The sequence below is a fragment of the Melitaea cinxia genome, chromosome Z, assembly GCF_905220565.1.
Source record: "Melitaea cinxia chromosome Z, ilMelCinx1.1, whole genome shotgun sequence".
NCBI classification, from domain to species: domain Eukaryota; kingdom Metazoa; phylum Arthropoda; class Insecta; order Lepidoptera; family Nymphalidae; genus Melitaea; species Melitaea cinxia.
The window spans coordinates 6,073,396-6,097,156 of NC_059424.1; the positions used below are offsets into that span (position 1 = coordinate 6,073,396).

A 23,761-nucleotide genomic window follows, 5' to 3' on the forward strand; every position below is an offset into this window, starting at 1 on the left:
CGACCTTAACAAGTCCTTCCAACAAGTCGGTCTCGGTATGAACTTGGACAAAACAAAAGTTATGTTTAACAACTAAGTCATACAGAGACCGGTATCGGTCGATGGTACCCTTCTCGAGGTTATTCAGGATCATATTTACCTAGACCATACCATCTAACTGGGCCGCAACAAATTTGAGAAGGAGGCCGATAGGAGGATTCGGTTGGGCTGGGCGGCGTTTGGCAGGCTTCGTCGAGTCTTTACTTCGAAGATTCCGCAATGCTTGAGGACAAAAGTCTTCGAGCAATGTGTCCTGCCTGTGTTAACATACGACGTAATAATTGGCCGACGATTAAAACAAGATCAATTTTAAGCCATTGCAAAGTGGGGTTTTAGCCTATTATGTTAGCCCAAATGACTATGACGAGAAAACTCAATTATTTCACGTTAACATGCTTTCACACATATACACTTTAACAGTGTAAATAAAAGAAAATGTGACAATTAAATAAGACGATTCAGCCTGTAACATCACATTGCTGGTCATACTCTCCAGAGCAGATCCAGCTTTGACGCCAGGGGTCACATAGTCGTGGTCAAGTCACAAAATGTTATAATTTAATTTCGACAATAATAGATATAGGTAAAAAGTAGGTATTTTAAAAATGCATGTAAGTACTGAACTTAAAAAAATCTATATTGTGACAAAAAATGTATAAAAATATTGTTTAACAATTTTAATTAGTAGTCCACCTAGGTCCTGTACCAAGCCCAGGGGGAGGTCATGACCCCCATGATATATAGATCTATCTACTTATATATATTAGTAGTTTACAGTAACATCCCATACAAATCATCGTTTTTTATTTGGAATTTTCAGCAGGGTCATACCGTCGACAAAAATAAAGCTACCTAACTATACTACAAGACACAAGGCAAACGACAAGAGTAATTTCAAAATGGTTTATTAAAAAAAGCAAGTTGAAACAATTTTCCTCAGAAGTCAAAATCAAAAATAAGTAAAAATTATTTTCTTCAATCCTGTTAGTTAAATAATCCCAAAAATCTATCAACTGCTCCCTGAATTACCGATCGCTCACCGTTAGATCTAATTGGCATGAAGAACTACTCGTTTGCGGCGAATTTGTGCAACAAAGGACACGACTAAGGCGTTCAATGTCCTGAAGCTGCTGCAGCTGACGAAGCACGAGACGCACGTGGGAGTTGCGCAGTGAACGCAAGTCTTTTATCCATTTCGAATCAAGCTCTATGCAACTTCCAACTAAAGGCAAATTGATATTATCTACGTACTGTATTTATTACAAAATGAATTATATACAATGTCTTATATAATAGGTATAGTTTTTTTACAAAATAATTATGTACCTTTAGAACTATTAACATCTTCGTCATCTATGTATCTGCAAAATTTAATTCTTTTATTCAATTGATTACTACTTTAGTAAAAAATTAATACACATATTGTTTATACCTGTTTTCTAAAACCATATGTCTTGTTTGTGTAGCGACACTTTTACTCGTCATATGAACTGAAGACCTAACAGAGACGTCTTTAGCATTATCACACACGTCGTTCACAATTACACGAGTGACTGACCTCAGAATTGATTGCAAGACATGTTGAACAATTTTCTTGGCTTCCTTTTTGTATTCTGCCTAGTAAGAAGATATTTTCTAATAAAATTATAAGATTATATGTGAAACTTATGACATCAATGAATACGTTTAAGACTGCTTAATGCCTATATAAAACTATAGTTTTTGCCCCCGTGAGTGACGAAATTTGATAGAAACAGTTACAGCATTTATTCACATACCTATTTGTAACTTCAATATATGTAATTTAACAAATACATTTTAAATAATATAGGGATTGTTTAAAATATGTATTTTTAGAAACTGAAACAAAAGCATACATAATAATTGTGTTTGCTCGCAAACGAAAAACAAAAACGACTAATTACATCGCCAAGTAATACAACGTAAGTAGACGAAAAAAATTAACTAACGCACTAGTCGTCACTACCATTTTCGAGGGTTTCCCTCGATTTCTCTGGGATTCCATCATCAGATCCTGGCTTCCTCATCATTGCACCACACTTAGGATATCTCCTTTCCAACAAAAAAAGAATTATCAAAATCGGTTCATAAACGACGAAGTTATCTTCGAAAATACATAAAATATATTAAATATTACAACACAATTATATAGTATAGCATATTATGTTTACTAACTAAAACAATAAAGTCACGTTGAATAACAATAACAATTATAACATAGGTACCTAATACTTTATTCTCTTCAGCCTGTAATAGCCCACTACTGGGCATAGGCCTCTTTCCCCATGTAGGAGAAGGATCAGAGCTTAATCCACCACTTCTTTATTAAATCTAAATTAAGACTTAGGTATACAAACTATTGGTTGGTGTTGTGAAATACAACGTGCGGGGGTAGATAATGTCGATGATGGAAATGGAAGAAGGTATAACGGTGTAGACGGGGTATTTTCGGAATAGTATGCTATCTCTGTACAAGCTCTATGAACAGTACTGCACCTGTTAAACAAATAATTGAAGAAGTTAGTTACTTTCTACCTAGCCCCTAAAATCGCGTAATCGCGTCTAAATCTCTATCGCGTTCTCCACAGCCTTTGGTGCTCCTTCTCGAAAAAGGAGTTTATTAAAAAGGCCCCTCCGACTCGAGGTAATTGACGAGCATCTGCTCCCCTGCGATTCTTGCACGCCGATCCCTGTGATCCGATTTTCGATTCGTCGCGGTCTTATACTTCCACTTTAGCGCTGAAGGCTCTGAAGCTATTGCTTGTCCCATAACAGCTTTGTAAAAGACCGAAGTACAGCCATGTATAGTTTTTGATATATTATATACTTTATTACAATACTCATACAAGGTGAAAGGGTGAAGGTGAAGGTGTAAGAGTTTGCCGAGGTCGGCGCATAAACCTGTACCACTTTCGGGGAGTACCTTTCGTTAGTTTATGTACAAGGTAAGCTACGCGGGTCGCTGCTGACTACTACAACGTTGCTAGTGAGAATCTTGTGGACTAAAAACCGACGCCAACTTGGGATAGCCCATCGCCTTGACGTAAGTAGAATAAGTCCTCGGAGTCTAGGATCATCGTGGCCTCGCTGTCTCTTCGGACTTCAGACAACCTTAATGTGACTCAGTTCTACTTCCAGTTCGGTGAGGCGAAGGTTGGTAATCGCAGGGCTGACTTTATCGCACTGAAGGCACTGCTGCCTGCCTTCGGTCGGTATATTTAAAAAGTCAACTGCAAGTTGGTTATCCCACCATCGGTCGGCTGCAACAGTCCCAAGGTGGTAGTGGAACTTTACCCCTTAATCGGCTATTACGACACCCACGAGAAGAGAGAGGGTGGCTAAATTCTAGACTGCCGTAGCCCCACAGCAAACAAATACTTCATAGAGTAGTAAATTATGTAATTTAATTCAGTGATTCGTACAGTGAATTTTTAAAAAAATGGACATTTAATTCATGAAAATATTAGTTTCTATTTTAGCTTGAGTGACATATAATGATATAATAAATATAAGAATTTTACCGGACAGGAGAAGACCCTGAGCGCTGGGATGATCGCCGTAAATCTAGATAAAGATTGACGTTATTAACGCTTAACATATATTTGAGTGCACTTTATGTTAAAAAATATACTTAAACGATAAATTTGTAATAACGTTTTATACGTACATGCTTTGTATTTGCACATGCTATGTAAGCTGCTCTGTCCCTTTACTTCTGATATAAGCATTTTTGTCACTTAAATTTGCGTCGTATGTGCTCTATATTTTGATAATATCAGCAATGGCACTGCCAGTCTGCCGCAACAACATGTCAATTTGTATTTATTTGTTATAAGTAAGTACACAAATTTGAGTGAAATATGATATATTAACATTGTCTGGCTAAATGAATTTTTGCAGACACAGGAATAGAAAATATTTTATCTAAGAATAAAATAGAATTAGGTACCGCTGTTAAAAATATAATGAACGCACGACGTGCCACTTTTTAACCGACTTCCAAAAAAGGAAGATCTCAATCCGATTGTATTTTTTATGTATGTCAGAGCTTTTGACTGGTTGGACCGATTTCGATGATTTTTTTTTTAAATTGAAAGCTGTTGCGTGTCATGTGGTCCCATTTAAATTTAATTGAGATCGAACAAGTACATTTCGAATTATATCTGATAATGCGTACTTACTTGACTATTTTTTCGTCGACCTATAACTTTTCGCTGGGTGTACCGATTTTGATGATTCTTACTTTAATCGAAAGCTATTGCTTGTCACGTAGTACCTAGTATTTAAAATAGTAAGTAGAATAATAATTGATGATGCGTATTTACTTGTTTGTACAATACAATAGGCCATAACTTTTTACTGGGTGCACCGATTTAGATTTTTCTTTTATAAATCAAAAGCTTATGCTTGTTATGTGGTCCTTTTTTAATTATAATATTTTTAATATAATCAAGATATAATGAGTACTTTTTGAGTAAGCTTTGATGACGCGTATTTACTTTACTATTTTTTCCGTCTAACCTACTTGTCGATGTAATTGAAGTCGGTTTTTTTTTGCGTTTGCGAGCAAACACAATTAGATATACGTTGGTTGATCAGTGCTAACATTACTGACATAGTTGCAGTGTTGAGATTCGATCTACTGCGATTATTTCACAGTCTACATAATTCACAATTGTATACATCACAACGCTGCCGTGTCGTGTCAAAGTACACAAACATACACAAGTGATATGACCAAGGCCTTACAATGTTTTCAGACTGCAATGCATTTTCTAAGCACAATAATTGTAAATTTTGTATGTAGTGTAACGTTATACGTACATTATTTGTGCTGCTAAATTAAAATATGCTTAAATTTAATATTTAAATACGTGAAATGATTTTTTTCTTTAAAAAAAATATTAGTTTATTATAATTAAATGAAATAAAAATCTACAGTAATTTATGATACACTATTTTTATCATAAATTATTTTTTTTTTTCTACAAACAAATTATATAAATTCATCAACCGACATTTATATATTTGCGCGGGCAACATTTTATCTTTTTCAAAAATTCAAATGAATCTTTTGTCTCTGCTTATAAAAACGGCAGTACTGGTCGCCGCCGCGTCATTCATTTTTGGAAATTTGTCTCAAGAAATAGTTAACGCACATCACCTGTTTTATTACGGTCTCTTAATACGGTGGATAATATATATTTTAGCATCGTAACCGTACTTTATAGAACTGTGTGATCCTTGCTTAGCGTTGTCTCGATTCAACAAATATTATAGTGTCAGTGTTTATCGCCCCCAAACTGGGGTTCGACGTTTGGGTCACCGATTTCGACGTTTGGCCCACCAAGTTCGACGTTTGGGTCACCAAGTTCGACGATTGGGTCACCGATTTCGACGATTGGGTCACAGATTTCGGCGTTTGGCTCACCAATTACGACGTTCAAACCAATTTCGACGTTTCCACCAAACCCCAACGACGACAGTGCACTCCGGCGGGTCTTTAACTACCCGTTCCTGCCGCCCCCGGTCGATAGCGGAATCCTGCCACGCGACTCCCGGGAATATCACCTGCACGGCGAACCAGGAGAGTACCTGAGCCGAACTGCAATTGGAGCTTGTGTGAATTGAGTGCTCGACCCCACCTATATACGTAAATTTTTTTATTCTACCTCACCGGGTTAATTAATTTAATAAATTTTTTTTGTTCATGGTACCCTGGTTTTATTTACTTCCTCAATAGACCAGGGGAACCGTGACAGTAGGATATAAAAGCTTAGGTACCTATTTAAAATGTTTATTGGCCATTCATATGTAATCAATGAACAATAGGATAACTAATAAGTTTAACTATTACTTACCATAAATAAAATTAACAGAAATATGAATTTAATCTTTTCTAAAACTTTAAGTTGTCATCCATATAATTAAATTCTTGTGCCAAAAGTTGTTTTGAATTTAAAAGAAAATATTTAAAAACGCAAACTAATGTAGTGACATCTTGATAAAAAAAGAATTTGACAAACACCAAAAACGCTTTATTTTTACTGTGTCATAACTATGTGAATCGGTTAAATACAGGAGTACGTACGTTTTGTTACTTTAACTTTTTTTTCAATTTATTCTTATAAATAATTTCATAACTATGTGAATCGGTTAAATACAGAAGTACGTTTTTTTTATTTTTTTTTTTTTTAATTTACTCTTTTATATACAATTTCAATAACATTTTCCCGTTAAGTGTCGTAATTTTTGTTATCGAAAATGCACTGCGACTGGATATATAGCATATTATTCTGGACAATAGAATATTATTACACACTGTAGAATTATCTTCATGAAATAAAGAAAATATCAAAATGTTATTAAGAATAAAATTATAAGTTTTCAAACTCTTCAAATATGAGACCGTTATGCGTTAAATAAAGTGGATCTTAATAGTCTTAATTCCTATCCATTATTAATTCGGAATGGTAAAAAAAATGATAGATATATTTGAAAATCGCATTATATTTACTTTGTTAGTACTAGTTGTACCTGCAATAAACGTAAGATTAAAATGACACTTTTTAATACTCAAAGGTTTCAGTTTTTTTTATGTCTTGAATTTACTTCAAGAAGGAGAAGAAGAATACTTATTTAGAAGCATATTTTTCTGTTATACAATAATATTCAAGGATGTGCAAAACGTATTGCCTACAACATAATAATACCTACAATAATTATCTATTAAAATAGACAATGGCTTGGTACCTATATTGACCATGACTATTAAAAACGTCGGATGTGAAAAACAGCAACTTTACAGGAGAGCGATTCAAAGTGTAAATTGCGTGTATCTTTTTACTCATTTTAAGCAGGATCATGAAATTTTAAAGTAGTGCTGTACAGGCTATTTATATTTTGGATAATATTATTACTAGCCGGTATTTAATGTGTAAATATGAGAAAAGTCACTTGTTACATTTTTAACGGGTTAAGACTAATACTGATTTGTCAGAAGTACCACAACCGACATTGTTGCTTGTACGAAATTGATGATTGCTTGTCGGAAGTTCCATTTACGTCATTGTTCATTGTTAGTATTTATAACAAATGTATGTCGTATGTAAATATTACTAAAAAACAAACACCAAAAATTTAAAAAAGTGAATATATTTATTTAGAAATAACAAAGAAAAGTTTGTTGAATAAAGGAAATCGTCAAAATAAATACAAAATATTTCTTTTGACTTAAATAACTCAACCACCCAAGCCCTCTTCCCGGGGGTGTCGTAAGAGGCGACTAAGGGATAACACAGTTCCACTACTACCTTGGAACTAACAAAGCCGACCGATGGCGGGATAACCATCCAACTGCTGGCTTTGAAATACACAGGCCGAAGACGGGCAGCAGCATCTTCGGTGCGACAAAACCAGCCCTGCGGTCACCAACTCCCTGCCCAGCGTGGTGACTATGGGCAAAACACACGGGTTCACGCCATTTTTAGCGTGAACTTATGGATGCCTATGTCCAGCAATGGACTGTGATCGGCTGAGATGATGAAATAACTCAACAAATAATTACAGCTTTTGTTTTTTTTAAAGTAATATTCAGATTAACTAAATCAAATCAATCTTCTTATTGACAATCAACAATTGGTGGCATAACTAAAATCTACTAAACAAAACACAAAATCTTCTATAATAATTATCTGGATTTAATTAGACACTTGGGTAGTAATCAAAGATTTGGTTAAATCTAAGACTTATATTAATATGTTTTAGATTAATCAAAGAAAATCAGTCTTCTTCATCCAAGAAGATTCCTTCCGATACATTATAGAATTCTAATAAAAATTGTGATATCTTTTGGGAATTAGTCACTTAAATGCGTCCTAAAAATTATATTCATATTAAATTCTATCAAAACTGTGTCATAACTGTTACATATTTCATACGTGTCCAGTGTAATTAATATAATTCAAAGCAAGGATTTAAAATCCAATATTTCTGGAGTTGTTATCACTTTAACTTCATAAGGTTCACCTTCAGCTTTGGCCCAGCGAACGAGGCAGCACCATTCCTCTGGTATATAATATAGCATCTTGCGTTCACTACGCGCTCGATGATTGAATGCACACTATCCCCTTCATTTTGAGTATGACCCTTCTCCATAAAACAGTGAGTAATCGTGACTCCAAATTCTTTTATTGCAAGCAAGTATAGAGAAAAAACCTTCCTTCCGTTCCTGTTCTGACCCGGGCTATAGTCGGACCAAAATTTCTGCCTAGACTATATGCGTTTTCTTATATATATATTGATAAAGTCAATCTGAAACTTCATTTGCACAACGTTTTGCAATAGCTTCGTGGCACATAAAACATGTAGCTATTTTGTTAGACAAATTATAGAACGTAAAGTTTAAGGTAGACAATTTCATTTTGTAGTAAAACACGCTTACATATATATATATATATATATATATGTGGTGTTATCAAAACTTTTTCAAAATCAAAAGTAGCTGCTAATACTTCTTCATTCGACTTAGCTTCATCTTTATCTACTGATTACTTTTCATTTGTAGGTAATTCTTTACTTTCGTATATGTGTGACAAGTACGATAGAGATCTTTTTTTAGGCTTATGATAGCCAATATTAAAATTTGCTTTAAGTATATTCCTATTTATTTGCTTTGTCACTATATTTTTTTAGAATCAAATCATTCCGTGTATATGCTATACATTCGAGAAGCACTATCCACACGTTCTAAATATAGTTTCTTTGAATTTTTGCTGACACAATATGATACAATCAATGAAAACGATTTGACATCATCACACACACTTCTCGTCATCTCTTTATCTATAATTCAGTTCTTGTGCTAATATTTGCCACGTTGATCTACTAAAACTGAAATTCATTCCTCAAATTTTTTCCATTATGTAGTGAGATGATGCGCTTACCTGCAGATATTGTAGTTAAGAACATTACATACTATAACTTTTTATGGTCTGGATGGAAATAATAAAATTTTATGACCATACTTAGTAGTTATTGAGGTAAGGCACAGCAAAAAATATCCTGCTCAAAATATGGAGCAGTCCGACTGGGGTAGTGCCTCGACCTTACAGAAGATCAAAGCTAAATGACGCTGCTTTCAAGCAGTTTTGTGTTCCTATTAGTGAGTAGGTTGCAGACGTCTTTAAGCTACGGTAATCGCTTACCACCAAGTGAGCCTTACGCTTGTTGGGTGATCTAGTTATATATATAAAAAAATTGAGTTCACTCATCTTGAAAAGTTCTCGGTATTAGAAACTCAATAGGAATTAAAAAATAAAATAAAAAAACAGTTAAAATTAACTATTTTATATGTTTGGGTGTTATATTTGGTACTAAAGACATTTTAAGTCATCTGCATAACCTCAAAGAACTTCAAATGTAATATATCCGACATTTAATTAATTAAAAAAAAACGTTGAAAACGTCGGATATGGTACTACCGACATTGAATCCATTTGATAAACCGATAAACAACGTCAGATGTGGTACTAATGACATTTAACTCATACTGAAAACCGATTAACAACGTCGGATATGGTACTAACGACATTTAACTCCTTTCAAAAACCGGTTAACAAAGTTGGATGAGGTACATCCTACAATTTTAAATTACTTAATGTAAATGTCTCGTGTAATTTCGTTTCTCACTAGGTTTTGCTTTGCTCAAAATGTTTTCATCGGCATTTTTACTTCTATTACTATGTTTTTGTTTACCACGTCCAGTAGCTAGTTTGATTAAACGTGCTTATCTACTAGACATTGTGAACGGTGTTATAAAGTAAAGGATTAACAATAAAATGTCCTAAAAAAACAAGTGTCATAGCAACATCAGTTAGTCCCGCTAACATAGTCTGAAGTGGGAGATCGTGCGCACTCACCCGCTCCTGCGCACCGCTAACAACGTTGGTAGTTATCATCTGACATTGTTAGCGAGCTAGCCAGGTAATATCCGACATTTTTAAATTAAGTAATTCAAAAACTATGCATAAAATAAAAATTTTCTCTTCAGCTGATGATAGACTTGGTCATTTGGGAACGTTTTATGAAATAAACAAAAAAATGCGATTTTGCAGTTCCGACTATGTTAATAGTCACTAGCGATTATCGTTATCATTAATAATTCATATCCATCAATTATAAATTTATAGCACAACTATGTTCAAATATTTAAGAGTATTAATAGTTAATAAAAAGAAGTAAATATGTAGACAATAAAATTTATAATTTTTATTTATTTTGGACACTTTAATGCATACGCGAATAAAATTAATCTTCCTCAGATGATGCTGCTATTTCTAGTAAACTAGTGTAACATCCTGAAAGTAGGCAAGCAACTCCTACAATGACTATAAATATGTCACGAAGCAGGCGGTAACGACACAATCCATAGGTCGTGGGGTACCACACGCACGCATCCATGAGACCCGGGAAAACCATCGCCAACAGTGAGAGGCACAGTGCACCGAAAAGTGCGATAAAAGGTCCAAGTTTTGGCACCGCTACTGCTACCGACCCTAGAAGTATTACTGTCTTGTATCGTTGTAGTAAACAATTTATTTTACTTATTTTAACTTATGCTAAATTTAAATAAACAATAGTTTAAGATAAGATTAAGACATAAATCACATAAAGTGTTCATTATTATGCTGTTTTATACAATTAAGGAGATATCTAACATTGAGTGTGAACTTACACGGAATAACAACAAGAAGAATACGTAAAAAGTAGTCGATACCCCAAAGATGCTTCTTGAATATTTTTTTTAATTTTCTCCAGAGAATATTATATGCAACGAAATTCTGTAGTGGAAATGTCAAAAATATTGATACCGCAAATATGAGTTTCGCGGCTTGTGCCTTTCTAAAACATATTTGGATAACATATTAACTGGGTACCTTAATGAGTCTTTCGTATAAATTTTAAAAATAAACGAACAAAGCGTAGGTATAAGTTCGCTTACTTTTGATCCTGGGGTAAGTTTAGCGTGATGGAAGCTTTTACGTCATCTCCATACTTAAGGTATCCAAAAATCCCCATTAACAAATAAAGGGACATGATTATAACCATACCGATGTTGAATAAACCGAATAATCCCACAAATTGCTTAGGGTTTTCCATGTTGTACTCTAATGCCAATACCTAAATTAGAAAATTGTAGTGATATAATTATATCATGTTTACTCATAGGTCACATTAAAACACATAATTGAAAAAAAACTATTTTTTTAGTTTTGTAACAAATTTGTCAAAAACAACAAGAACTTTACCACTCCGACAGCTTCAAGTGCAAATAATGTGGTACCAATGAAAAATGGTATTTCTTTGAAGCCTTTAATTTTAAGTTTATCTTCGTCAACTATGACGTCGTTTTCGATAAGGTAAAAAAATACAAGAATAAATCCAAACAATGTAACCACATTTGAAATTGATGAAAAAGGGGTTAGCAACTTGAGGTCTTTGACTAGGCCCATGATCGTGAGAGGTACTATTAAAAAGCAAAGATGTAGCCTCAAAGACATTTCTTGTCCGTAAAAGTCAAAAACCTACAATTACAAGTGTTAAATTATATTATTAATCTTTAAAGATAAATAAATATTAACGCATACAGAAAATTAAAAATTTATAAAAGTGAAAATAACATACTTGTTTCATATTTTCTGCAACAAACACGCAATAGATGCAGCAGATACCGAGTTGCCATAAAACGAGAACGGTATCTACAAAATAATAAAGAGTTCGAGCCACCCAGCGCATACAAGGAGGGCCGTCTTGAACAGCTAGCAACATCGATTTTGGATACGCTAAGTAGCCACATCGCCATCTCTTGCACAGTTCATATTGTGCTGCAATCTAACTTATCTAATTTGTAAAATTAATGTTTTTCATAATTTAATTTGATTAATTAATGATAACTATAAGTAATAAAACTACCCAGTTATAGACTTACAAGAAGCTGAACACAATATGTTGCGAAGAAACCAATCAGCAGGATACCACATATGCTGGTGATGATTCCCACTCTACTAACTGCATCTGACATAGCCAACACGCCTGCACCTACACTTCCCTTCAGTAAATGGATCATTGTGTCTGAATAGCTGTCGACAGAACGTAAAAGTATATTAAATGATCCACACAATCCGATTTCTGAAACTCTCAAAATTGTTTCAATTATATCCAAGTCTTCATATTAACCGACATTTTGTAGTCATATTAAACTTTAAGACATTGTAAGTTTAAAAAATAAGTAATAGCATTTACAACCGTTGATTAAAATATGCACTAACGATGTAGGTTTCTCAACTTTTCGGTGTTCGTGTGGATCGTACGACTCAGCCTCTTCTCCTGTAACACACGTTCAAGCACAAGCATTTTATTTCAAAGCACTTTCAGAAATGATAAATATCAAGATTAATTAAACACCTCCTTTTATGTGGTCCACTAAACCAGCCATAAACTCGTAAACAAACATTTTGGATGTGTATTTTCTGCAACTTGACTAATAGAATGGTTTTATCGTACTTGATGATTATTTGTTAATCAAGAGGTATACAAATACTAGGTTCGATAATTTTATTACTATTAATTAATGTGCTATACAAATCAGTATTTTTAAGATGTCAGTCTAACAGACGAAACAAACTAAAATATTAATAAATTGTTCCTTCAAGTTCTTATCATCATTACTCTATGATTATATATTTAAAGCAGTTTTTATTGTATTCTTCACCGTTTTATGTGACGACACTCATTGCCGCTTTCGACAGTTTTTTTTAAATTGTTTTAATATCAAAATTATGCAAGATGTACGGTATATATTGTATGTCATCTGAAAGATTTATCAATTTTCTATTACTATATTATTATAACTATGTGGCTAAAGCAGTCAATATAGTCTTTCCTCCCGTGGGTGCCGTAAGAAGCGACTAAGGGATAACACAGTTCCACTACCACCTTGGAACTTATAAAGCCGACCGATATCAGGATAACTATCCAACTGATAGCTTTGAAATACACAGGCCGAAGACGGCCAGCAGCGTCTTCGGTGCGACAAAGCCCGCCCGCCTGCCTGACGGTCACCAACCCGCCTGCGTAGCGTGGTGACTATGAGTAACACACATGAGTTCACGCCCTTTTTGACGCGAACTTGTGGAAGCCTATGTCCAGCAGTGGACTGCAATAGGCTGGAGTGAGTGAATTTACTATTATGTTGCAAATTACTGTAATTTACGTTTTAGTTGTATGATGACAGATGACCAACTTCAAAAAAATGAGGTTATCAATTCGACTGTATTTTTCATGTACATGTTACCTCAGAACTTCTAACTGGGTGGACCGAATTCGATGATATTTTTAAAGCGAAAGGTGTTGCGTGTCATGTTGTCACATTTAAATTTTATTTAGGTTTAACAAGTACTGTTCGAGTTGTATCTAAAAATGTGTATTTACTTCACTATTGATTTTAATGATTTAGACCAAATCTAATTTTAATGATTCTTATTTTAATCGAAATCTGATGCCTGTTTTATAGTCTCATTTAAATTTGATCCAGATATGATGACTACTTTTCGCGTAATCTTTGATAGCGCGTATTTACTTGACTATTTTTTCGTCTACCTACGTTGTATTACTAGTTGGTGTAATCGAAATCGGTTTAATTTTTTTTTTTCGTTTGTGAGCAAACAATTTTTATTAAATACAATGTCCGATTTAAAATAAAGGCTTTGTATCTCTTTTGATACTGCGTGTCAAAAGAAAACTACAGAGTTCATAAAACTATATAATGAAATTTATTAAAGTATTATTCAAAGTTACATCAGTTCTAATACAATCCTATAGTAAGAGTGTCACTAGCAGACGGCAGAAGTTGCTGTGCTACGAGCGAAGCCTCGACAGAGCGGTAGATCGAGCCATGACCGACACATGGAACTTTCTATATGCATTTTCGCACGACACTTGTGACTCGTTTTTGTTTCTTCCTGATTTATAATTCAATTATAATAAGTCATATGGCAGTAGAGCGTGCGGTGGTGCGTATAGAAATCCCAGTTGGTACAAATATTTAATGTTACGTATTGTATTATTATATGTTAAAACATACTTTAGAAAATAAAATTAAATTTAGTAAATGAACCTTGAGTGGAACAAGATAAAACTTTAACTTAGTCTTTCGGTAATTACATTTAGCGATATTCGTAAAAGTTCATTAAATGATAGTAACAACTCAAGGAGTAATTCGAGTCTTGTTTTGTCGCAATTCATTATTATTTAATACATTTATGTTAAAACAATTTACATTTTTATAAACAATACATGGTTTTAAAAGCATCAAGTAAAAGCAATTTCTCATTAGATTATTCATGATATACTATTTTCATGTACCGCGTTCGAGGTTACTTCGCCAATACATTTTATTAAACATTTTACAATTGAGTCACTTCGTGCATGTTAAGAACATCGGTGTGATTGTGTTTTATGTCAGAGATGTAGGATTGAGGGAACCTAAGGGCTAGCTTAACTAAAATGTCTTGTAGTGTCTTGAAATACACAAATTGGTGCAGAAGCCACTGCACATTTTGGAGAAAGTGACGTTACGACTCCTGCGACGACAGTGCGTCAATCATTATCGTTCCAATGCGTAAAGTACATGAAACACTTTATGATAAATGTAACGTTATGCATATTTTAAATAGACATTTATAATGTTTAGCTTTAACTATAAAAGTAATTCTGATGCCATGAATACTATGGCACAGTTAAGGTTACTTTAGAAAGGGATGATTTTGGCATAAAAAATAAATTTAATAACTAAAAATATCAACGGCAATATTGTATTACGTTCAATATATTTACTATAGAATGGCCGTCAAATAGCTTTACTTTAGTTTTCGCTGTCACTCTTTCACAATACATTAACAAATTCACAAATCTATGACAAGCTGTACAACCACTCGGTTTGGAGTTTTATAGTAAGCTAATCTAAAAATACTGACTGTCTCGTTGTATATTAAATGTATACTGTTACTGTCTCTAGTGAAATGTCACTAACAACGAAAAATACTTTTCTACGTGACACTGGCGAAATCATCTGTGCTCATTTGGCACTCCAGCCATTAACACTAAATAAGAAATAGAAGACGAAAAATACTTGTAAAGAATTATAACAAGTCGATAAATATAATTTTGTGTTAAGACAACTTACGAGACGTCTTGTTTAGGCGCAAAAAATATTTTAATTTTATTCTTTTTTTATAAAGTAATTTACCTGTCGAAACCGAAGCTAGCCGAATATCTTGTTGTACAATTCAATGTATATTGTTAACTGGCGAATAGTGTGTATGCACAGCTCAGAATATAGCTTAGCCCTTAGCGGCAGTCTTAGTCATTAACGGCGTGACTCAATTGTTTACATTATCAACTAGTTATTTTATAGATACTTATGTAAAAGTTTCACGTTATATATTCCTTAAACCTAATTTTCGCAATTTGGTCACAAATTAATATAAAACTATACGCTTGCTAAAACTTATTGATATATACATTTCAATAGTATTTTAAAAGTAAAAGTATATTTAAAATTAGGAATAAGCATGCAATATTATTTTAGGCAAAAATCACAGACACTTTCCTTACAATCGTCCACTGAAGAACGTAAAAATAATAAAATCAGTAACTTCATATACAACAAGTCGATTTCCAAATGTTGTAACACGTCTTAAAGAATCACAAACTTGAGCGACAATCAAGTAGACAATAGTAGAGTAGATACCGACACTAGATTGTTCTACGCCAAGTGGAGACTATGAATGGGTCATATTAATCTTTGTCAATCAGAGAGAGAGAAACATACAGTAAGTAAATTGACGAGAATTTTTTACAACCATCCATGACTTGTTAACTTAAATCCGAAAAATTGATTATTGATTTATTTCGTAACAATAAAAAATATTCGCTTTACGGGACCATTAGTACTTTCGGGATCTAATCGCGGTAAGTATAAATGAGAGCAGCAGTAAGTTTTTGATCAAAATTTCAAGTAGTTACGTTACTTGTGTAAGATCGATAAGTCAAATATATATGTACCATAAGTTACTCTAGTATTACATTAAATTCATTTCGTATTTATAGTCAACTGTAAGACGAGTCGCAATGTTCGAAGTATTTTTAAAATCAACGTAATGAATAGGTGGGCAAAATGACTATAATAAGAACGTTAATAAAAACTAAAGCTTAACATAAATTCACGAACGCAGTTCAATATTTAGAATGCAAGACACAATTTTACCGAGAGCTATTCGACCTCAAAACTTTTGTATGAGAACGCCGAGAATTTACTTGCAGCGGTGATACAAAAAAAAAAAAAAAAAACACGTCGTTTCTTTTACTACTGCAAAAACGAAATTGTTTTTAAAAAATTATACAAATTATAATCTCATGAATTATATAGACGTTGCTAGGAGACGGGGCGTACAGTGTGCTCCCGGCGGTCTCAGTGCGCGGTCCGCACGAGTCGCTGCGTGTCAAGGTGTCTGGGCGAGCGCGCGTCAGGTGTCATTGGGCGAGCGAAGCGAGTGCAGCGCGTTGCCCAGCCCCGAGGGCCGCCGTCTCTCCAAGAATGTTTTTAGTTGCGCTGCAGACAGCGTAGTGTTGGCGGCCTGAGGATTATAACAATTTTTAAATTTATCTTTCTATATTTTGACTAGCTCGTTGGCGCAGTTTGTAGTGACCCTGCTTTCTGCTCCGAGGGTTGTGGGTTCGATTCCCACCCCGAGTCTGGGTGTAATATAAATATTTATTTATATATTTATATATGTATTATTTATAAGTATGTTTATCGAAAAAAAAAATATATGTAGCTATATACCAGTCGGCTGTTACCTATAACACAAGCATTAAGTTGCTTACTTTAGGAACTGACGACCGTGTGTGTATTGTGTAAATATTTATTTATTTATTATTTATTATTATTTTAACATTTGGCGAGTTAAATGAGACTGAACTAAAGCCACGACACTGTGAGGAATCAAATAGAATACAATATTTTTTAGAAATTGTGGTACTACGCGCCTCATCGAACCAGGAGTCCCGTAGAGCCTCTCGGAGCACAAGACGCCGGCCCGGTGTCGGCTCCAAGAGACGACGAATTAATGACTGGGCGCGTTCGTCTACACCCGACCAGTGCTCCGGCGGGAAACAGTAATCGCACTTTATGATATTTGCTGTTGTTTCTTCAATAGACTCGTCCAAAAATGGCGAAAGCTGAAAATATATTATTTGTTACAACTATGTTTTATAGGATATCGGTTCCTGGATACGTCAAAAATACAAAACGTTTCATTTTGAACAGTTTTTTTTCTAATATGTTTTAGAATACAGATTGTTTCTGTAAGAATCTGTTAAATTCCTCTAAAAATATGAATGTTACGAAAATCGTTTGGCACTTTTTTAATTCTATATTTTTTCCCAAAACTATAGGTATACTGGATAAAAGTTAAACAAAAATCTATACTAATATTATAAAGAGGTAAAGTTTTTAACTTTGTTTGTTTGTAGAGTAATCTTGGCAAATACTGATCCGACCATGAAAATTCTTTCACTAACATAAATCAAGTCGGAGAAATGGGAGCGAGACGCAAACTATATATATACATACATATAATCACGCCTCTTTCCCGTAGGGGTGGGCAGATACCTCTTCTTTCCACTTGCTACGATCCTTACATACTTCTTTCGCTTCGTCCACTTTCATTATTCCCTTCATACATGCTCTTCGGTTTAAGGTACTCTTAACCTGGCCTTTTTTTAAGACGTCCCTTATGTGGTCTCGGAACGTCCACCTAGGTCTACCCATTCCAACCCTTTCATCCACACTCCCCTTGCATATATATATATATATATATATATATATGCATGACAAAAATAATTAACGCTCAACAAAGAGGGCACGGGTCGGCTAGTATTTTATAAAATGAATATAAATGATATGTTAATCTAGTCTAAGCTTACCCCTGTTAAGAATACGTAAAGGAAGACGCCAGCGGCCCAGGCGTCCCAGGCCGGTGCGGGCGGGCGGCCCAGCACGCACTCGGGCGGCGCGAACTCTAACTGCGCGGGCGCGGGCGGCAACACGGTCGCGCTCTCCGCGGCGCTCGCTGCGCCAGCGCTGCCGCCGGCGCCGTCCAGTTCTACGGCCGAGCCCAAGTCCACCAGCTTCAGTTGCGGCTGAGCTCCACCCAGTTCGACCAAGATATTTTCGGGCTATGAAAAACATAAAAGGTATGTTATTGACAAGAATGTGCTGTAGTTGAAACTGGCGAAATTGAATAAATTGTCTGAAGAAATATTTGATGACTTAAGCTCAAGTCCAAACTGCAACTCTGAAACACTGTTGGAAGATATTTCTAGTATACTCTCAACAAAAAAATGATACGCAAAAACAAAAACAAAACAAAAGAATGATAATGAACTCTGAGCTAAAAAGGTTATATTAATAGTAATATGCAACCTCAAAATGCAGTCTCATTCACCATGTAGGTCTCCTTCAAATATATCAGCATGATATCCCCTTTCATTTTAAACTCACCTATGTCTAACTTAGTTGAATTAATGACAGGTGACCACTGTATGAATAGTCTGGTTTATGAAGACACTGAAAACAGTGAAAATTTCCATAGGTCTCTACTATCGACCACACTATTTTCTTAAAACCATCCGTCCAAACAGACGATTTGATATCAGATGGAATTATGCAAAAACGCCTGGCTGGTACCATTTAAATTAAATCACGTTCTAAGTCTGATTACGGAACATATCCAAAGAAAAGCAACAAAAGAAAGAAAATAATTCAAATTCAAAAATTAAATTGGTATGTTAAAAGAAACAGAAAGTTAAGAGAGAGACTGAAAAAAATGTGGAAACTGTGAAATAAAATAGAAGGAACGTGGAATTATGAAGTACCAAGTTCCAGTTCGTCTAAAGAAATTGGAAAAGGTTCTTTGAAATGTTCAATGTTCACCAAGACAAATAGGCAAGTTTTAAACAATTTTGGACAATTAGCTGACCAGAAAAAAACATGTTTGTTGATAATCTTGTGATACCCTTGTCTATCAAGAGATCAAAGGAAAGAAAAACTAACGAAGAATCGAAAAGAAGACAATCTTTATTTTATCACTTTCAAGATGAGATCTCTTTAAATTGAGTCGCGCTTGGGATTGAAAGGTGTAGTGTTTTTAATTAGAAAAATAATAAAAAGGACTACTTTTAAAAGGAATGACAAGGATTTTGTTTTTTTGAAAGGAAAAATTCTACTTCTAAGCTTTTTGAAGCAGCACGCAGGGAGCTAAAAAGCTTTTTCGCAGTTGGTCGCAGTACACTACTGGACATAGCCCCCCTTTAAGTTGTCAAGTGCCAAGCATCCCGATTCTCTTTATCTATCTGTATTTTAAAACAGGCCATTATTTATTTTATACTATGTGATGGTGAGTGTTTTTATATCTTCTGAAAATTTATCTAATATGCAGTTAGTAGATTTTACACTCTAGCCAATGACATATAAATAAATACACATATTACACCCAGACTTTGGGCGGGAATCCCGGGTCACTGAGCCACTGAGCGGATTGACACATTTGTCAATCCGCTCAGTGGCTCAATTAGTCATTACTAATGAGATTGTAAAGACAGCGTACCCTGACGTCGAGATGGGCGACGTTGTTGGAGTGCAGCCAGTCGAGCGCGGAGAGCAGCTGGCGTGTGTGGGCGGCGACGGTGCGCTCGGTGTAGAGGTCGCGCGCGGAGGCCGCCCAGTCCAGCAGCGGCCCGCCTCCCACCAGCTCCAGCACCAGCGTGTGCGCGCCGGCGCGCGGCACCTCCGCGAAAAGCGCCAGCGCGCGCACCACCGCCCCGTGAGCGCCGCTCGACAGGATGCGGTACTCGCGCACCGCGTCCGCCCCGCGACCGCTCACCACCTGACCGGGTACATTCAGTTTTCAATCACTCGTTAAACAAATATTCATCTTTATTTTAATGTAAGCGAACTAGTAATAATTTGAAAAGTACTTCGAGCATTATTTACACAGATAAAATACAGATATTGGTCGAAGATCCGAGCTGCAAATACTATGCGATTCATATTATCAAGCCAGAATTTTATTTTTTTAATAATTAAATTTGTCACTCCAGGGCTTTATTGGGTAATCCATTTTTAATATAATATCTAATATAGTAAATTAATAATAAAAACATACTTAAGTTTCATTCTATTATCTGCTTAGGTTCGGATCTTCCACCATATTGTTTCTTGCAATACTTATACTATACCTCTAGTATTTTTTTTTAATTGTAACTAAATTGTAAAAATATGTTTTAGTTACAACAGATAGTTCTTAAAAAAGCTATTACATTTTGATTTAATGATGAAAGTGGTGATTAATACCTCAATCAAGTAGTCAAGGCGTTTTGTATAATTGAAATTGAATTGCATCATAAAAATTATAAATTTATCGTCTAATGTGAATTTTCGTTGTGTAGATTGAAAAATAATTCTCAAATTGTGTTAAACCAACAAACTTATATTATATTTAATACAAATTTGATTTTTGTATTACTAACTTGTTTTAATGCAACTCGTTGTCCGGTCCCAGTATCGCGAGCAGCGAGGACGCGCGCAGTCCGACCGCGCCCAATTTCCTCCTCCAGAGTATAGCGACGGGCAAATTGTTCACGCTGCCAGCCGCCGCCGCCGCCACACGTCGCTGGCCCGGAAGCTGCGCCAGCCGCTCCGCTCCGAGCACTCACAACACGAAAACTATACTGTCCCGCTGGAAGCTCCTCCAGTACCAATGTGTTCGCCGATGCCGGAGTATCCGTCGCTCGGCGCCACTCTCCCTCCCCAACGCGACAATACTCTAAGTGCACCGTTTCCGACTCGTCCCACTGTATCACGAGGCCACCGCCCGGATGGGCTCGAACTGCGGGCACGCCCGGCGCCCCACCTGAGCCCACCGTCAGTCGAGCCGAGCTCTGAACACCACCGAGTTCGTTACTGATGAGACAGCAGTAGACTCCGGCGTCGGACGCACGACACGCGTGAATCGTGAGAGTGGCGAGGCCGTCGGTGCCGAAATTAATGGCGAAGCGTCCGCCGTGGCGCAGCGCGTGGGTTTCCGGAGCGGTCTTCCTCCAGGATGCGGAGGCGCGCGTAGCAAGCGCGCGGCAGGCGAGCGTGGCGGAGGCCCCGGCCGCGACCGCCACGTCGGCCACGGGCTCGGCCAGCTCGGGCGCGCGCAGCTCCGTCACCACGCCGTCGCTGGGCTCGCCCGCCGCTGCCCCACCGCCTCCGCCGCGCCGCAGCTTCAGGCCCCAGGCGCGCTTCGACAACCCCTGCCGTGAGAACACGCAACCCTCGGTCATCGTCATGATACTACTGACCGTTAAATAAAAGAAGCAAATCATGCAAGCTCACCCGGCTCGTTCTGCGCTGTCGTGAGGCCACTAAATAGTTTGTATAGTTATAGTTTGTATAACGTTAAACCTATTCCTATTTACAATTAAAATAATAAATAATTTCAAGTCAATGACGTATCACATAGCACAAAATCACAGTCTTGAGTGAGTCTATTCGCCCCATTATCAGTCTATGTTAAAATGCATTCGTGGGTCTATCATACCTATAACAAAAGAAAGACATACAAGCGTTAAAATAAGAAACCATGCATAAAAGGAAAATAAAAAAGGTTAACTACTTTTCCCGTAAACATAATAGATTTTATAAAGATAGTATTTTTAAAAAAGGCAATATTTGAAAGAAAATAAAAAGCATCCCATGCATATGCATGTATATATTCATAGCAAAATTACACATACAAATACAGCAAATAAATACATTATAAATTCAGTTAAGTGAAAAAGAGTATTAGTGCATTGAAAAATTCTGTCTTCTGCTCTCCACTGATAGAACCAACCCCATACATTATCTTATCTCGTTCGAAATCGTGGAATAACAATGTAAAGCATTTCATACACTTATTTCTAAAAGCTTTTATTTAATTTGTAACGTATATTAAGTATCTATGTAGGTAAGCTGAGGTAGGGCACAGCAGAAATTTCCTGCTCAAAATATGGAGCAGCCCGACTGGGGTAGTACCTCGACCTTAAAGAAGATCACAACAAAATAATACTGTTTTCAAGCAGTATTGTGTTCCTGTTGGTGAGTAAGGTGACCAGATCTCCTGGGGAGATTGGGGATTGGGTCGGCAACGCGCTTGCGATGCTTCTGGTGTTGCAGGGGTCTATAAGCTACGGTAATCGCTTACCATCAGGTGAGCCGTACGCTTGTTTGCCGACCTAGTGACATAAAAAAAGGTAAAAAATATGTACATAGGCTTAGGTTTTTCCAGTTTAACAAGTGATGGCGCCAGTAAAAAGTACGCAGTCTATTAATTTGATACAGATATCATTTTGTTCGTCTGATATTAAACGACAAATACACACAAGTTAAGTCCGCCAAAAGCAACCTGCCTTGTTTTATCGCTCAGAGACATTTCGAGTTTCTTACCTGAAAAAGAATATTTGCGGCACGCATTGCTTTTCTTATTCCATAAAAAGGAAAAGGCTGTTGCACGTCACCGTTTGCTGATAGAATCATATTGTTAACACGATCCACCAATTAGAACATGTGAAGCATGGTTTCAAAACTTTAAAAGTGATGATTTTAATAGTCAAGACAGCTATCGCTCTGGTAGACCACAAAAAATGCGAATACAAGAAGTTGCAAGAGTTATTGGAAGCATTACATGTATCACAAGAAACAATCAGCAGACGTTTAAATGGAAAAGATCAAAAAACTCGTTAAAAGGATCACTACCAGTGATCCTGTAAAGATATGCGAGTTATGTATGATAATGTGATTAGAGATATTATTTTAACCCATGAAGAGATTAATAAAGAACTGCGAGCACTTGATGTTAGGAAGGGAATCTGCTCGGATTGTGCCGATACACATATCCATCCTACTTACTCTGTCGAACCTTTTTCATAAAAATATCTAATCATCTTTATATTAAAATATAATAGAACAGCAACATGGTTTTATACAGCGGCGCTCTAAGACGGCAAATTTATTAATTTATATTACTCATTTATTGAAGCAACAGATCTTAACACATAATCGGACAGTATTTATACTGACTTTCGAAAGGCATTTAACAGGGTGGATCACAAAATACTTCTTGAGAAACTTGCCTTCAATGGAATACGCGGAAACTTGTTGCGTTGGCTTTAAATCTTCTATAACAAATCGCACTCAAAAAGTAATGATCAATGGACATGAATCTGATTTCGTACCTATTAGCTCTGGAGTGCAGAACAAGGTTATATATTTGTCTCATTATTATTTATAATATTTATAAACGACATTCACCACTGTTTCAAGCCAAGTTACTTTCTATTGTACGCGGATGGTAATAAAATATATTATAAAATTCAAAATTCAGATGACCATAGAGAACTGCAAGAGAAACTTGACAGATTCTCAGCTTACTGCACGGTAAATAAATTAACACTTAGCATAAATAAATGCTAGGCTAACATTTAAATAAAAATGATTTTTTTACGGATTTGCGATGCGTACTTGTAAAGAGTTTAAGTGAGCTTCAACATA

The 23,761-nt window shown here is 35.8% G+C and overlaps 2 protein-coding genes and 1 long non-coding RNA gene across 3 annotated transcripts in view; 1 reads left to right on the top strand and 2 right to left on the bottom strand.

Annotated features, from left to right (window-relative positions):
- The first annotated feature begins 5,445 nt into the window (after nucleotides 1–5,445).
- LOC123668992 lies at nucleotides 5,446–23,190 on the top strand. Its single transcript, XR_006745655.1, has 4 exons — nucleotides 5,446–5,821; nucleotides 19,848–19,852; nucleotides 21,211–21,213; nucleotides 23,181–23,190. It is a non-coding gene; the product is annotated as an uncharacterized LOC123668992 (long non-coding RNA).
- On the bottom strand, nucleotides 10,317–12,574 carry LOC123668991 (proton-coupled amino acid transporter-like protein CG1139). The gene is made up of 8 exons (XM_045602673.1): nucleotides 12,526–12,574; nucleotides 12,390–12,447; nucleotides 12,050–12,200; nucleotides 11,746–11,952; nucleotides 11,370–11,645; nucleotides 11,063–11,241; nucleotides 10,796–10,962; nucleotides 10,317–10,616 (listed from the first exon to the last, which is right to left on the bottom strand). The coding sequence occupies exons 1-8, from the start codon at nucleotides 12,572–12,574 to the stop codon at nucleotides 10,369–10,371; spliced, it is 1,335 nt and encodes a 444-aa protein (XP_045458629.1). The 3' UTR covers nucleotides 10,317–10,368.
- The window catches only part of LOC123668990 (kalirin), a 117,652-nt gene continuing 110,368 nt past the window's right edge, over nucleotides 16,478–23,761 (bottom strand). Inside the window, exons 42-46 of the mRNA XM_045602672.1 lie at nucleotides 20,713–21,483; nucleotides 19,791–20,069; nucleotides 18,109–18,360; nucleotides 17,170–17,361; nucleotides 16,478–16,757 (exon numbers count right to left, since the gene is read on the bottom strand). Of these exons, the coding sequence (XP_045458628.1) occupies nucleotides 16,647–16,757; nucleotides 17,170–17,361; nucleotides 18,109–18,360; nucleotides 19,791–20,069; nucleotides 20,713–21,483 (1,605 nt within the window). The 3' untranslated portion in view covers nucleotides 16,478–16,646. The remainder of the gene's footprint in view (nucleotides 16,758–17,169; nucleotides 17,362–18,108; nucleotides 18,361–19,790; nucleotides 20,070–20,712; nucleotides 21,484–23,761) is intronic.